The sequence below is a fragment of the Lactuca serriola genome, chromosome 9 (assembly GCF_051521515.1).
Source record: "Lactuca serriola cultivar US96UC23 chromosome 9, Lser_US96UC23_V15, whole genome shotgun sequence".
NCBI classification, from domain to species: Eukaryota; Viridiplantae; Streptophyta; class Magnoliopsida; order Asterales; family Asteraceae; genus Lactuca; species Lactuca serriola.
In genome coordinates this window covers 36867731-36884513 of record NC_136416.1, presented here as the reverse complement: position 1 = coordinate 36884513, position 16783 = coordinate 36867731, and the positions used below count along the sequence as shown (strand labels likewise).

The 16783-nt window shown below is 35.6% G+C and overlaps 1 protein-coding gene across 1 annotated transcript; it reads right to left on the bottom strand.

The window, feature by feature from the left end:
- Nucleotides 1-4425: 4425 nt before the first annotated feature.
- On the bottom strand, nt 4426-6994 carry LOC145075273 (putative receptor protein kinase ZmPK1). The gene has a single exon (XM_079021572.1). It carries the CDS (start codon nt 6975-6977, stop codon nt 4569-4571), a length of 2409 nt encoding a protein of 802 aa, XP_078877698.1. The 5' UTR covers nt 6978-6994; the 3' UTR covers nt 4426-4568.
- Between the last annotated feature and the right edge of the window lie 9789 nt (nt 6995-16783).

Below are 16783 nucleotides of genomic sequence, written 5' to 3'. Positions count from 1 at the left end.
TTTTTCCATTTACCCTAAAGTGGGAAAATGCCAACACGTACTCACCTTAATCACACATAGGTTAGCTAGTGCTCTTCTAGTTCCTTTCCCTATAGCAATACTCTTCAAACACTACATATACCATATACGGACATAAGTCATTAAAATGACCAAAATACCCCTCATAGCTTCCATTATTAAATTTTATTGTTTCAAATCATTCCTCATGCAAAAATATAAATGCAGACAAAAAACCGTGCGTAAATCCGAGTCCGTATGCAAAAGTTATGAAGAAAACAAGAAAATCTCCAAATCAGGGATTTACACAGGCCGTCTAAATTAAAGCATGCATTTACAAAGGCCGTGTTTTCATGTCTGCACACACAAAAAACTCGATTTTTCTCAAAATAAAACTATACTTTGCATAGTTCTTGAAGACCTTTTTCCAAATCACTTTGTACCATTTGTATAGGTTGTCACACATGTTTATGAGGTGTTTTATCATCTTAAAACACTCCATTTAATCCATTAAGTGTTCATTGAAACCTTAAGATCATGATGATCCTCAAGTGTTTACAATAAGGGTAAGTAGTCCATTTTTCACTTGAACATTCCAAATCTCACAAGGCTTCTTCCCAGCTTATTGAACACTCAAATAAATGTTGTCAAGCACATAAAACCTTCAATAATCTCATTGTAAGTACATAAACTAACCATGGGATGCTTAATTCTTTTCAATGTTTCCCAAATTTCCCTTTAGGCTAAAATAATCACTAGAACCACTTATAGCTCAAGATATCCTTCATGTTTATGTTCCAATTCCATCTCTAAAGTGTCAATTCATATCCATGAATGTCATTCACCTATTAGATGTCAATCATCATGTGGCTATCCTTAGATTTCCCAAAATTTCCCTTATGGCCAATTATTCCATAAATTCAACCATAAATCACTCAAGCCTTCATGTTATTGCATTGAAATCATATTTTTAGTATCAAATCATGATTATGAGTATCATATATACTCATCAAATTCTCACATTCCAAGAATTTCATTATATTCATCAAAATTTCTCACATAACCATATAAAACCCATCTTTATGCTTTGATTCTACCATCATAGATGAATTTGAGCATTCCAATTGGTTTTATTGCTATCAAATATCATCTAGGTCATAGAATCCCATCTCATTTCATCATCAATTGCAACATCCCCAATTTCAGTTTCTAGGGTTCATGAGGGTTTTCACTCAAATCGATCAATGAGATGATTGGATTGAGATTAGGATCATCAAAACAACTCAAGAAAGGTTAGAAAACCAAACCCTAACCATCATAACAATCTAAAATCGACATTAGGGTTTCCCCCAAGTCATAATTTCGCATTTGAGAGCTAGAGGAGAAGGGATTCTACCTTAAAAAGCATTTGATTGATCTTCCTTTTACTTTGACAATCAAATCTCCACCTGAATCAACCCTAAGAGCTCTTGAGAATCAAAAATAGCCATTTCCTTCTTCCTTTCTCTCAATTACGTTCTTCCCAAGCAAATGGGAGAGAAGACCCGCTAACTAGTTTTAAACTTTCCTAACTTGCCACTTTTGGTCCCTCCTTGCAAAAGATCTTTCAAGATAACTCCAAACTAACTTATAAGCTTCAATAAATTCCAAAATGATCCTTCTCCATCTTAATCTTCACAAACTTAGTCCAAGTTATTAAGTTTTTCAAATCTCTAGTCAAACCTAAGTTTCACGTGATTGTCACAAATGGCCCTTAAACTTTTAAAATGTTATTATTTTCAGTTCTAGCTTTCTAAACTTCATATCAATTAATGATACGATTAATCTTTTATGATTTGACTAACTAAATCATATTTAATTTATTTACTTTATTAATTTAAGAACCTAATCTTAAATTTTAGGATGTTACACATTCATCGTCTCTCTCACCACTGTTGGAGACTCATTTCACTTTTCTAGATCGGTGGAGACTTCTTTCTCTGAATCTGATGGTTTTTGCATCAATAGACCAGAAGCGATATAGAGGAATAGATTAAAAACAAAACCAAAAAATTTTGTTCTTGTGTTTTTTATTTACCCATTTTCTTTCTCGGCTGCTAGAAGGAATCAGGAAGACACATAGACCTTTACCAAACTTGGATATCGATTGAGGATGACAGCAATAGAGGGATCAATTGAGAACTTTAGCAATCGATTTATAGGTTTGTTCAAGAATTTCTTTACCAAAAATTTTGGGTTTTATGATCAAATTATGAGGAGAGAGAGAGAGAGAGAGAGAGAGAGAGAGAGAGAGATGTAGGGAAGAAGAAAGATGGTGAGGGATTGGCGAAGGGGCGGAGTGGGTGTCTATTTATTTTTTTATTTTTTAAATAAAACTATATAAAAGAAAAAGGAAAATGAAATTGAAAAATGGTATAATAGTAATTTCAATTCAAATTTGTAGGAAAACAAAACCACAAGGATCAATCATGACAAGTTTTAAAAAGCACAAGGACCATGTTTGTCAAAAAAAAATCACAGGGTGTAACACTCATTTTCCATAATAGATTAGTTGAGGACTTGAGGGATCAATGTAAGGTTTTTGGAAAAAAAAACTTTGTAACACGACATGGTGAATGGAGTACCACGGTGTGGCATGCCAACTTCAAGAACGCGCATCTAATGGCCGCCACGACGTGGCAAGAGGGGTGCCACGACGTGGCAGATGCTACAACCCAAGCTTATGATTTTAGGATTTCTTCCATATTTAAGAAACTAAACTTAAGGATTAGGGCATCGTCTTCAGCCTCCAACCCTTCAAAATGAAACCCTAGCCTCCATGGATGATTAAAAGCTTGTTTGCTTGATTGAAGACCTTGTTCTTTGATTTTTGTGAAGCTTGAGGAACGAGGAAGATCATTTTGGTGCAACGGAGCAAAGAACCAACTTGGATCCATCTTCTTCAGATTTCTGAGTTATTTAAGGTATAAAATTCACACCTTGGCATTTCTTTTCATAGATTCAAGTTTGGGATCATTTTGGGTGGTTTTGTCCCCTTCCGTTGATGCTCTTGGAGTTTGAGGAACTCCCGAGCTTGTTATGGTTCTCTTATGGTCTCTAGGATTTTAATGAATAAGAAAAAGAGTCATGTTTGGAGTATTGTGTTCATGCATAAGTTTTAGCCTCATTAAGGACTTAATGGACTTAGGGTTGTAGATCTTGCCTTGTGGTGGAGTCCTAATGGATAAAGTTGGAAACTTTATCAACTAAATCATTGAAAAGGACTATATCTAAAATTATGGGTTTAGATATGTAACGATTAAGTTCTTAATGAAAAATATGGCTTTCTGCCAGGAGCCACGACGCAACCATGGGCTTGCCACGACGTGGTGGTGTCTTGCATGTCAACTGTTTTGTCATGGCATGCTCACGGCGTGGCCAAGAGGTTTCCACATCGTGGTGAATGTTGATTAGGTTGACAGTTGACTTTTTTTTATCATTGACCTTTGACTTTGGGTCAAACTCGAATTATTTGGGTTATTGATTAGAGACTCATCTTTGTTTGGTGCTAGTCGGTTCATAGGAGTAACCAGTTTATGGAGTGAGGGTGTTGTTGTGCTTCCTTGGGTCTTTGATTCATGTGATTTTCCTCACTATACTATGTGTCATAGTGTATATCCTTATATGATAGGATATATGAGTAATGGCATGTTGGTTAGAGTACCATAGGTCAGTGATAGTCTAGTTGGATGCCCTATGGGTTGTATGTAGTCATGTAGGATAGCTTGAGAACTTTTGATTAAAACGTTCTTGCATGTTCCTTGTGTGGTTGTGGCTCTAGAGTGGGATCAACTGTTCGATTGTGTATCTCACCTCTGATTAATTATATATAGTTATGCATTCGCTGGTGATCCTACTAGTTGTGGTGTAGTATGTTGTATGAGATCCTATATGCAATCGTGAGTCTTCTCACTGTGTTACCTATATTAAAGGTCTATATTCTAATAGTGAATATTCTGAGAGACACAATATTCAGGTTATTGAATGGCCACTTCTTTGTAAACTCTCTTTTTGTATTATAATGTTAATTTCAACTTTAGTAAGTTATTTGTGGGGGGAGGGGGGGTTATTTATGACTGAATAGTGAAATTTGTAGGTGTTGAATAAACATGCTACATGTATGTTTTTTGACTTGTAAAATGGGTTGAGATTGAATGAGATTTAGGATTTAGAAAGGGTAAAACCATTGAATAAATTAACATGCAACAAGTACGCTTTTTGACTTGTAAAATGAATTGTTTTCCTCTTTTAGAATTTACAGAGAAGAGATATTTTCTGAAATTGAATATAAGATTTAGTTTATAATAACAAAACAACTATATTTAATAAGCCTAAAAGAAGAGGATATAGACCAAGAGGAAACTAAATGCAATTAAGGAAAGTGCAACAAAAGAAAGTTTTTGTTTTTATTTTTCTTGGAGCAGTATCAACCAAGAACAATTTTTAATTTTTCAAAGGAAAGTGTAATTTAAACCTATATGAATACAAACATTCACATAAACAGTAAAATGCAATTCTTTTTGGTGCATCTACTATGGCTCACAATCAATTAGAACTTGGACAACCGAATCCATTGTAGGCCTTTTATTTCTGTCTTCGTCCACACAACTTACACCAATCTCAACCAGTTTTGCAGCCTGCTTCCTACTAAACACCCCTCCCAACCTTGAATCAATAATCTCTTCAATCCATGACTCCATTTCTTCTCCTTGAAGCTTCGTTTTCGTTACCCTTACAACCCTCATAAGCTCCGACTCTTCCTCTTCACCTTCCTGCATAATCATATTCGAAAGTCGAATTCCCCTTGCCATTTCTAAAACCAAAACCCCATAGCTGTAGACATCAACTTTTGCTGTGATAGGAAGGTTGCTAGCCCATTCTGGAGCCATATATCCTTTTGTACCTCTCATTTTAGTAAACTCCGAGTTTTGACCACCTCTTTGTGACAACTTTGCCAAACCAAAATCTGCAATCTTTGCTTCGAACGACTCATCTAAAAGAATGTTTTCTGGCTTAACATCACAGTGAATCACCCATTCTAGGCATTCATGGTGTAAATAAGCCAAACCTTTTGCTATCCCGATGGCAACTTTGAACCTTTCTTTCCATTGAAGAAAACTCGAGGAGAACAATCTTTTGTCAAGAGATTGATTTTCTACAAACTCATAAACTAGAAGTTTGTGTTTTCTCTGAGAGCAGAATCCCCACATCCTCACTAGATTCATGTGATTGATTTTACCAATGGTGCTGACTTCTGTCCAAAACTCTCCACCTTCTTCGCTCACATCACCCAGTCTTTTCACAGCCACCACCCTTTCGTCTTCCAGAATCCCTTTATACACAACTCCTGATCCTCCTCGGCCTATCTCCTCAAAGTTCCGTGTCGCCTTCAACAGCTCTCTATAACTAAACCCTCTAAATTGACTAGATACCATACGATACCCTTCTTCTAGGTTGTTTACCAATGCGTTGTTTCCATAAAATATCCACCACCCCAATAAGATGACCAAAGCTTCAACTAAACCAATAGCCAAAGCAAACGAGTAAAGATAAACCCATTTCACCTTTCCAGCAGGTGATTTATACATAGATGGAGAACCCAGCGTGACTAGAGCGTCTGCACATGTGGCCTTTGAACCAGTAAGGATTGAAGCAGCTTCGGGTGTTTCCATGCCTATTGGGACTTTGAGGTAGGTGGTTCCTGGGAAATTAGGCTTCTGGTAACCATTATAAAGAACATTTTTAGTAAAACAAAGACCTTCACCTGTTAGCCTATAGTTAAATGCTTCACAACGAGAATCTTTCAAGCAGATGTCTCTACACGATTCGAAGGAAATGGTTGGTGAGTAATTTAGATCAAAGCCATAGTAATCAGTATTCCACATTGGCAAAAACTCAAACCTCGTTGAGTTTTCACTCGTAGCATTGAATGTAGGTTTACAACCACGGCTTAAATCAGTAGGGTCACTCCACTCATGGCCAGCTGGGCATGAACACGACGGTGGTTTGTGTCCGTAAACACAAATCCCATTTCTCCCACAAATTCCATGAACATCACATTGTTGTGCAATAGCTTGCCATGAGATCGACCATAACCCAGTTGACTCATTCAAGCTATAAAATCTGAGATTCCCATCATAGTCCATGGTGAGCCTCCTTCTGATCCCCAAACCCATATCTGAAGAATTAAATTGCAACCCATCGCTTGAGTTAAACACACCGAGATCATTAAAGAATGCGTATCTGGTATTGTTAAAAGGGGTTCTTCCATAGGCCCAAACATTAAAACTTGGATCAGGACTAGGCCAGTAGACACTTGATATTTCTGGGCCATCGTAAAACATTGTTAAAACATTATTACTGTTATAACTCAAACTAAAATACCCAGCTTGTAAACTTTCTTTTTTCAAGGCAGATATTAAGCTTTTGCTCTTTGTTAACGTTTGAGAAGGCAAAAGAGTATCGGTTGGATAATCAAAGCTTTGCCAAAGAATCTCATCTTTCTTGTTCATCAATACCAGATTACCTGTATTAAGCAGCACTGCTCTATCTACATCGGTGGATGTTGTGTTGGTCTGCCAAACAAACATGTCATTTACATCGGTCAAAACCATGGCACCGTTTTTCTGAAGCGTCATTTTTGAGCCATGGCCATTGACAGGTTTGCTGCGGTTTGCAGTCCAAACCACGGTTCGGTCTTTGGAATTTGTATACCAGATTGCAAACCAGTAAGCATTGGTTTGAAGGCCGTAGAAGCCACACGTAAAAGTGTTGTCAGGGGAGGTTATGATGTGTGAGCCATCACCAACAGATAGAGACGAGCCTCTACGAAGATGATCCTGAAGAGTGTTCTTTGATGATGAAGATTTCATCAAGCACCAAAAGAGGAGGAGAAAGACTCTTTTGTTCATGATTAAAACTTCTTCTTTCTTCTTCCTCATTCACATATAATTAGACAGAGTATGAACCACGCCTAAATATTGACGTCATAATAAGTGTATATATGTGGACATAATAACTGTTTTAAATATGAACCGAATTATACTCCATAAATCTTTAAGTCAATCGTCAATTAATCATGAACCGTCATAATGATGAAGATTTATGGCGGGTCAACCCATTTATTTTTTGAGAAACTCATATATGACCCGTTTAATAAACGGGTTGGCGGGTTGAAAAACTCAATCTAACCCCATTTATTTTGTGTCGTGTCGCGTGTCGTATCGAGAATTGTCAGCCCTAAACACATGCATGCAAGTGATATAAAAGTTAAATAATATTTATGAAATTAAAAACTTCTAACAAATTCAACGATTCACTAAAAAAGAGTAATAATACAAAACAAAAATAAGACATAATATTTAACTAACTTTTTTCACATGATCAAGATGATCAGCTACGTCCATGGTCAGCGGGTTCTGGACCACTACTCTGATTCAGCTCATTAGCTGTAAAAAAATTATTAGGGTGCAATGTTTTTAAAAGTTTATGACACCAGTATTTTACATTTTGTTGGAATTTTTTTTATGCCACCACTATTGAAAGTTTATGCGTTGACCACTGTCCACGGTGAACACGGACGAGAGATTTTATTATTTCTATCGTAGGAATAATGCCTTAAAAGGGTAATATATTTTTCGATATGTACACATTTGGTCACTAAGTTTTTTTTTCATCAACATTTACCCCTTCAAATTGTTAAACTGTACACATTCAATCCTTATGACCGATTACTCCAGGTTAGCCGGGAAAAATGACTTAAAATGGTAATATATTTTTCGATTTGTATAAATTTGGTCACTAACTTTTTTTCGTCAACATTTACCCCTTCAACTCATTAAACTGTACACATCCAGTCCTTATGACCAATTACTCTAGGTTAGCCGGGAAAAATGACTTAATAGGGTAATACATTTCTCATTTTGTACACATTTAGTCCTTACTATTTTTTTACACATTTAGTCCTTAATATTTTTTTGTTTCAAAAAAGTCTTTTTGTTTTTGTACCCATTCAATAGTTATGAATGATGTCTTTAGGTTTTTCTCACGACATCTTATGTGGGACAATCATTGATGAGGTGTTTGTGGTTGTTGATGCTTATGTCCATCGCGATCTCAACTGCTTGGTTGCGTAGGTAGTTTGACTTAGGTCTTGTGTTCTGAACGTCGTAACTTTTTCATACGATATCAAATTTTAACGATCTTTATATCCTCGTGTTTGTTTTTTGAGTCTACTACAACTTTCGTTAAGATTATCCCCGTTAAAATGTAATATATTTTTACTTACGATTTTATATAAAGAAAAAAACATCCATGCATGTATTCATAAAAAACGTATGGATATAAAGATCGTAAGTAAAAATATATTACTTTTAACGGGAGTAATCTAAACGAAATTTGTAGCAGACTAAACTATGAACACATTGATATAAAATTCGTTAAAATCTAAGATCGTATGAAGAAGTTATGACGTTCTGAACACATGACCTAAGCTACCAAGTAGTCGAGATCGCGATAGACATAAGAATCGAAAGCTCCAAACACCTCATTAATGATTGTCCCATGTAAGATGTCATGAGAAAAACCTAAAAAAATCATTCATAAGTACTAAATGAGTACAAAAACAAAAATGACTTATTTTGCAAAAAAAAAAAATTAAGGACTAAATGTGTACAAAGTGAGAAATATAATACCCTATTAAGTCATTTTTATTGTCTAACCTACAGTAGTCGGTCATAAGGAATGAATGTCTACAGTTTAACAAGTTGAAGGGGTAATGTGGACGAAAAAAACTCAATGACCAAATGTGTACAAATCAAAAAAATACATTACTCTTTTAAGTCATTATCCCTTCTATCGTATGACTTCATTTCCTTATGTTACACCAATTTAAAGAATATAATTATATAAATACTAGTGAGTTATATAGATTCTAGACAACACAGTTAATGAAATCTCATTAATATATCATAAACCCCAAATTAATGAATCCTAATAACTTCAATCATCCTAAATTATTAAATCTTGATAACTTCATTTGGCTCATACGAAACAATCCCACCCAAACTCATTACACAAGTGGTAAATTGGATACTTGGCGACCAACTAGTATACAAGAACTAACTTGTTAGCAATGAGCTCTCGAACAAACTAATTATAATTGAGGTTCGGTTCTTATCTACAACGAAGAAAAATATTATGTAATGGTCACTTGTAATTATTCTCTTAATCGATACTTGGAACTATAAAAGTTGATTAAGATTCGCAATTCAAAGAGGTCTCACAAGGACTTTATGCTGATGATCAAAATGAGGATGGTGTTCTTTGTTTGTAAATTCTTAAAAGATGGTGGACATTGCTAGTATAATATTATATTTGGTTTGTATTTATCTTGTATGTATTTCACCCTTGTTGTGCTTGTAATTTAATTTTACTTATATAAAGAGAGGATGATTATGAGAAAACATTTTATAATCATGGTATCAGCAATAATATGAATGAGTTATCGTCTCCGATATATTCTCTATTTTCCCTTTCCCTTCTCTCTTGGTGCTTCCTCACATTTCCTCTCCTTATTTTGTTCTTTCATATGTCTTCCCACTACAAATGTCTTAGTGTTTCTGCTCATCTCAATGAACCGAATGATAAAGCCCTAGTTGCCTAAAAAATGATAAATGAAATTTCATTGATTCCATTGTAAACATGTGGATATATGGATTACCTCCTAGTCTCCCCTTCAGATGATTATGAAGAAAAATGACACTGGTAGACCGTTAAGGATAAGCCTAAAGACTTTATTACATGATTATAAAGATGCCAAGGCTATTTAATCATACAATGAACTTCAAAACATGACTATTGGGAATTCAAATGTAACCAATTACTACACCCACATATAAATTATTATTGACCTTCTTGATAACATTGGTGTAAGCATTCCCAGAAAAAATGTATCTTACAATATTAACGGGTTTTCCCCTAAATTCCAGTATGTTGCAAGTTTAATTTCCTATTGATCTCATCTTCATAAATTGATTTAAACTCGTATGCTTCTATTGGAAGAACATATGATGCATAAAGTTTAGAACCAAAATATTTAATTTTCTCACTCAGGTCATTCATCATCTCTAACATTTAACAACTTTAATAACGGATCATGCAATCATGAACCACTCATACCATGAAGGAAAGCAACATTAAGGATGAAGTAGTCGTAGAAGAGGTGACTAGTGTGGTAGCTCGTCAATGCTCCATTGCAATAAAATACCTAATGTAGGTAGGGGTTCTTGTGGTATATGTGGAACTATCTTCCCGCCAACAGTCATTGTGCAATGCCCTTTTGCACTATCTCTCTTGCAATCAGGCCTTCTGCCTACACTATCAGCTGCCTAGTTCTCTAGTGTGCCTCAACAGCAACCATTACATCCCACTAGTTGGAACGTCCTACACTATTTTGGCCCACCAACCCCTTATTTGATTCTTCAACATGTTTGCAGAGAATAACCTTATCTTAATCAATAGAGAACTCATCGATTTCATGAATGGGATTATCAAGAACGTACTCACGATCATCGTACCTTAGGCTTATCCTAAGGTTACGCATCCAATTGAGGTAGTTGGCCCCACAAGTGATTTTCTCCCTTTGGAGAATAGAGAGAAGGGAGAAGTTTGAATTGGTAGGGGGAGGATAATATTGGAGAGGAGTTCCATCAAGACCATACATCTAAATTGAGAGAAATTTTAGTTAGTTAATTTAATCCTTAAATAATTACTCAATTTATTTTAAGGTTAGGATCCATATTTTAGATTCTTTTTATAAATAGGGATACCGTAATCATAACACAAATTTATTTTAGGTAGATAAAACTATTTATCAATTTCAATCTCTATGAAACTTCTGGATCTTTAGAGCTTCATTAAAATTATTTAATGGCATGTTAATCTCATATTTGCACATCCTCTATTTGTTCATGGGATACCGATGTCTCACAAATAAGATGGCGAATCAACCATGAAAAAATATGTGACCCATTGATTATGTTATTGTTTTCTAATTGGCGTGCCGGTTTACCACACGCGCTCCGCCAACAAACAACAACCACAAGTTCCGCATCATCTTCTTCTTACATCTTAAATTTATATGTCGGTTAACCACACACACTCCATAGATAGATAATAAGGAATAATGTGCGTTTTTCATGGGTTAGCAACTATTCACATTTCCTAATATAACTAAGAAGAGAATTTTGTTTTAGTACTTTATATGTTGTACTTTTAATCAGACATCGTCATATCAAACCCTTTCGGCTAGCAATAATTAACCACACAAAGAAGTGGTGAATGAAAAGGAGACTCATTAAACAGTCATTTTATAGGTCGTTTTTTATACCTCTTTTATAGCATGGTCTCGAGAATGATGCATACTCTTGATTCGACTAACGTCTATTTTATCTTTTAGTTTTACATATACTATATATAAAGTATTATAATTATATGTAAGGTGTATTTTAAACAATTTAAAATACATGATTTAAGCATATTATCTTTAATTAACTTTTAATTAATTAAATTTTAAATCAATCATTTATAATTTTAAATTTCTTAGGTGCATTTAATCTTCTAGTTTAATTATTCAAGTTAACAGTATTTAAAACTAGAAGTAATTCCTAAAATCTGAAATTATAGACCGAAACTCGAAAATCCTATATCTTACGAGGTCGCGTCGCGACCAACCAAGGTCACGCGACAACATGCGCCAAACAAGTTTCTCTCGATTTTCTCTATTTTTCAAGTACTTATAACTAAAACATAATGGCTCTAATACCATAGATGTGTCTTCTATGAATACATACATTATTATTTAGCAATGGAAGTAATTAAAAAAACTCTAAGTATACATGCAACCTAGGATCTAAGTTTTACTAGTTATAACAACATACTTTCAAAACTACTCATTATTACTACAAAAAGAGATAAGATTAATAACCTTTAAGTGAAATTGGATTTGCTTTTTGATTTTTTGTAGATCTCGAAAAAAAATTAAACTTCTGGATGTAACATCCCAAAAATCACGATAAAATTTTTCATTTTTAACTTAAAAGAAACCATTTTTTCAACCAAAACTATATCAAATCAAGTGTCAAATACAAATATTCCCAAGATCATTGTATCATAAAATCTCCCCAAAAATATCATTGAAAGGTGTGTATGATCACGCCTTTGCCTTGCCCCGATCATCCGAAGTACCTGAAACATAAACTTAAACCGTAAGCCAAAGATTAGTGAGCCTTCAGTATGACTGGACCGCCGCACTGGGCCTACAACCAATCTGGACAACTCTCCGGGCCTTCGGCCAGACTGGACCACCCCATAAGCCTTCAGTCTATTCGGACCGGCTTGGGTATCTTGGCCTTCAACACATAGCAAGACCGCCTCAACCCAACCGACCATAACACATCCATATATACCATAACGATCAATATGCAGCAAAATACACGTGGTCCTACAGATCTACCAATCTAACACATGTGCAACAATATATGTAATCATACAGATCTACCAATCTAACACGTATCACTAATCATTAGGTAATCATATAGATCCACCGCATACTAATCATAACATCAAACAATATATCAGGATATCAAATCCAATGGGTCGGCCTTGGTGCCTTCGACCCACAAGAATAGTGTAACATCTTGATATTGAGGTATTTCCATTTTTAACCCTAAATATGAAAATCTATTGAATTTTAGCCCTTATGTGTGAAGATTGTTGCAAAATGGCCCATAGTGGCATTATTGTAATTTTTGGGCGAGGGGCACGTACGCTAGGCGTACGTGGCAAGATCCCATACCCTAATTTTTAGGGTTTAGATCCTTTTTAAACATGCTTATGTCCCAAGTCCTCTTCCTTTCATCGGCCTCCAGCCCCATTTCGACCCCCTAGAAAACCCTAATCCCTTTTGAGGCCATTTTGAGCTTGGTGTGTGTGTGTTTTGGTGAACTTGAAGGAGGAAAGAAGAAGACAAGATCATCCTAGAAGTGTGGAGCATCTTGGATCTAGAATCACATCATCTTTGGACACTCTTTAAAGGTAAAAAGCTGTGAACTTGATGAAGTTATGCTTAGATCTAGTTTGACCATGAAGTTTATGTTCTTTTGGTCCCATTAGTTTGGTATTTTGAGTATGAGCTAATCCAATCCATTTAAGCTATCCTTTCATACGTTTTGGAGTGTTTAGAAGCATAAAAATGTGGTCTTGGTCATTATTTCCCTTCCATACATGAGTTTGGATGTCTTAATGGGTTAAGAGGTTAGGGTTTTCGGTATTTAGCACTTAATGGCCATGCAAGACCATAAAGTTGGAAACTTTATGGTCAAGGACAAAATTTGGGGTCTTGATCTGTAATTTGGACGTAAGGTATTAAGCATTAAGCTCTTAATGAGATGGAAAAGGAACCAGACGTGTATGTTGGGGGTACCAAGTGGTACGATGCGTGTACGCAGTCAAACCCCCTCTTTTGGTCAATGCTCGAGTACGCCCCACATAGAGGCAGAGTACGCCCAATGTACTCAACTGATTTGACTTGGTTAACATCTTAATATTGAGGTATTTCCATTTTTAGCACTAAGTATGAAAATCACATCATGCGCCTTAGCCGTCTGAGGTAACTTGGTGATGAAATTCATGGTGATTTGTTACCATTTCCATATGGGAACCTCCAAAGGCTGAAGCTTTCCATGTGGCTTCTGGTGCTCAGCTTTGACCATCCGACAAGTCAAGAACCTCTCGACATACCAGGATATCTCCCGCTTCATGCACAACCACCAATACCTAAGTCGAAAATCCCGATACATGTTGGTGGCTCCAGGGTGTATCGAAAATTTGGACTTGTGTGCCTCCTCCAAGACAGCCTGTCTGACCCCACCAAGATCTAGTACCCATACTCGACCATACCGAGTCAATAATCCATGATTTTTTCTAGAAAACCTGTCAATCTCGCCTCTGAGTCGCTCCTGCTTCCAGTTCTCTTTCTTGACCCCATCAGCCCCAGCCTCCCTAATCATACCCAATAATGGTGAATCAATAGAAATCCTCATACATTCACTCCTGTCAGTAGAACGAGCTGAATTGCGGCTCAAAGCATCCGCAACCACATTTGCTTTCCCCAGTGGTACAAAATCTCTCAATCATAATCCTTGACCACGTCAAGCCACCTACGCTGCCTCATGTTCATATTCAGCTGGTCCATAAGATATCTCAAACTCTAATGGTACACCATACCCTATACAAATAATGTCGCCAAATCTTGAGAGCAAACACCACTGCTTCCAACTCTAAATCATGAGTCAGATAACGAACCTCATGTGGCTTCAACTACCGAGAAGCATAAACAATAACCCTCCCTCACTGCATAAGAACTACCCCAGACATGTGATGGATGCATTACAAAATACAACAAAATCCTCAACACCCTCAAGGAGGGTCAACATTGGGGCCTCACATAACTTCCGCCTCAAGGTCTCAAATGCAGTCTGCTGCTTTGGATCCTAGCGGAAATCTACGCCCTTCCTTGTCAGATGAGTGAGGGGTATACCAATCTTGGAGAATTCCTGAATAAACCTCCGATAATACCCTACTAATCCCATGAAACTCATGATCTCAGATGGGGACTTTGGAACCTCCCACTACATGACAGCTTCAATCTTGGTCGGGTCGACCAAAATATCGTTCTAGTTAACGAGATGTCCTATGAACTGAGCCTCTCATAACCAAAACTCACATTTCGAGAACTTGGCATCAATCCGTTCTCACCTCAAAACTCCAAGAAGCTCTCGAAGGTGCTCCTCATGTTGCTCTTTGGTCTTAGGTGTGATTCTGAAAGAAGATTTCTATTTTGGGATCTCGAATCATCCAAGTAATCAAGCAAATAATTGACTATAATAAATGTATGATTTTTTATCTTAACTTTCTAGTTTTATTTTAGTTGCAAGGAATAATTGAATATGTGATCTTGATGGATTTTGGTTATTATTTGCTATGTTGTGTGAGATTTGATAGTTTTGAAATACTCCATAATCCAATAATCATTATGGATATGAGATTACTTTCTATTGCTCTATGTCGATAACATAATTCTCATGGATTCCTCTACCTCTCTAATCATGAAAGTCACATCTCATTTGTCAAATGAATTCTTTATGACCTACTTAGGTTTTATCTCAATTTTCCTTGCATTACTGCTTCAGGGACTAAGCAAGGTCTCTTTTTGTCACGGACCACTTTTTCTAAGTAAATCATTTGTTTTGTTAACATGTCCACATGCAATCCTGTCACCATACTAACGGATATTATGCCTAAACTCTCCTCCAATGGAAATCTTATTGATGAATAGACACTATATCGGAGTGTGGAGGGGGTCGTGTAATATTTGATATTCACTCTTTTGATATCTCCTATATGGGTTAGTATATCTTCATTTATATGCATGATGCATGTAAGCCTCACTTTATTTCCCTATATTGTATTCTTAGACACTTATAATGTACTATCATCCATGACATTCATATTTGATTATCTTTATGTTGATAGTTTGGTATCTTACTATGGTATTGGCTGGGCTAGCTTTCCTTAGACGCACAGATCTACTTGTAGGTAGGGGTGAGCATTTGGAATTGTGGACCAGACCGGGCCATTTTTTTTGGACCCCCGTCCGGTTATCAGTTCTATGATTTAGCAAAACCAGTCTGGTTTTTTTACCGGTCTGGTCTGGCCAGTTCCGGGTAAAACCGGTTCTAGATTGGCTTATTTAAAAAAAATATATATTATGTGAAAATCTTTAAACAAGCATATCTCATACGTTTTAAGACGGATTGACATGCAGTTTTTTTTTTCAAAGTGTAATTTAGAGTTTGTAGATAATTTTAGACTATAATTTTGTTGTTTTTCGTGTTATATTCGATGAGTCACATTCCTTCAAAGATGAGATATCAAAGCTGAAATATTTCAGCTTTTCGGCAAAAATTTAAACTTTTGAATTCTGTGAAATTCTTTAAACAAACATATCTCATTCGTTTTAAGTCAGATTGACATGCGGTTTTTTTCAGGCGATTTTAGACTATAATTTTTTTTTTGGTGTTATATTCGATGAGTTACAATCTTTCAAAGATGAGATATCAAAGCTGAAAAATTTTAGTTTTTCAGCAAGAAATTTGAACTTTTGTATTTTATGAAATTCTTTAAACAATAATATCTCATTCGTTTTTAGTCGGATTAATATGTGGGTTTTTCCAGCATGTAATTTATAATTTGTGGATGATTTTAAACTGTAATTTTGTTGTTTTTGGTGTTATACTCGGTGAGTTACAATCCTTCAAAGATGATATATCAAAGCTGAAATATTTCAACTTTTCAGCAAGAAATTTAAACTTTTGAAATTCTTTAAACATACATATTTTATTTGTTTTAAGTCAAATTGACATGCGTTTTTTTCAACGTGTAATTTAGAGTTTGTAGATAAGTTTAGACTAATGAGTTACAATCCTTCAAAAAATGGTATAAAGTATAAACATTCAAATTTTAACCGGTTTAAATGGCACAAGAAACGGAAACATATTCATCTTTACGATTTGTATCGTATCAAACATAAAAAAATATTCATTTTAACGAGTTGTAACGTAACAAACTCAGCAACATATTCGTTTTAACGATTTGTATCAAACCCAAAAACGCGCTTTAACAAGTT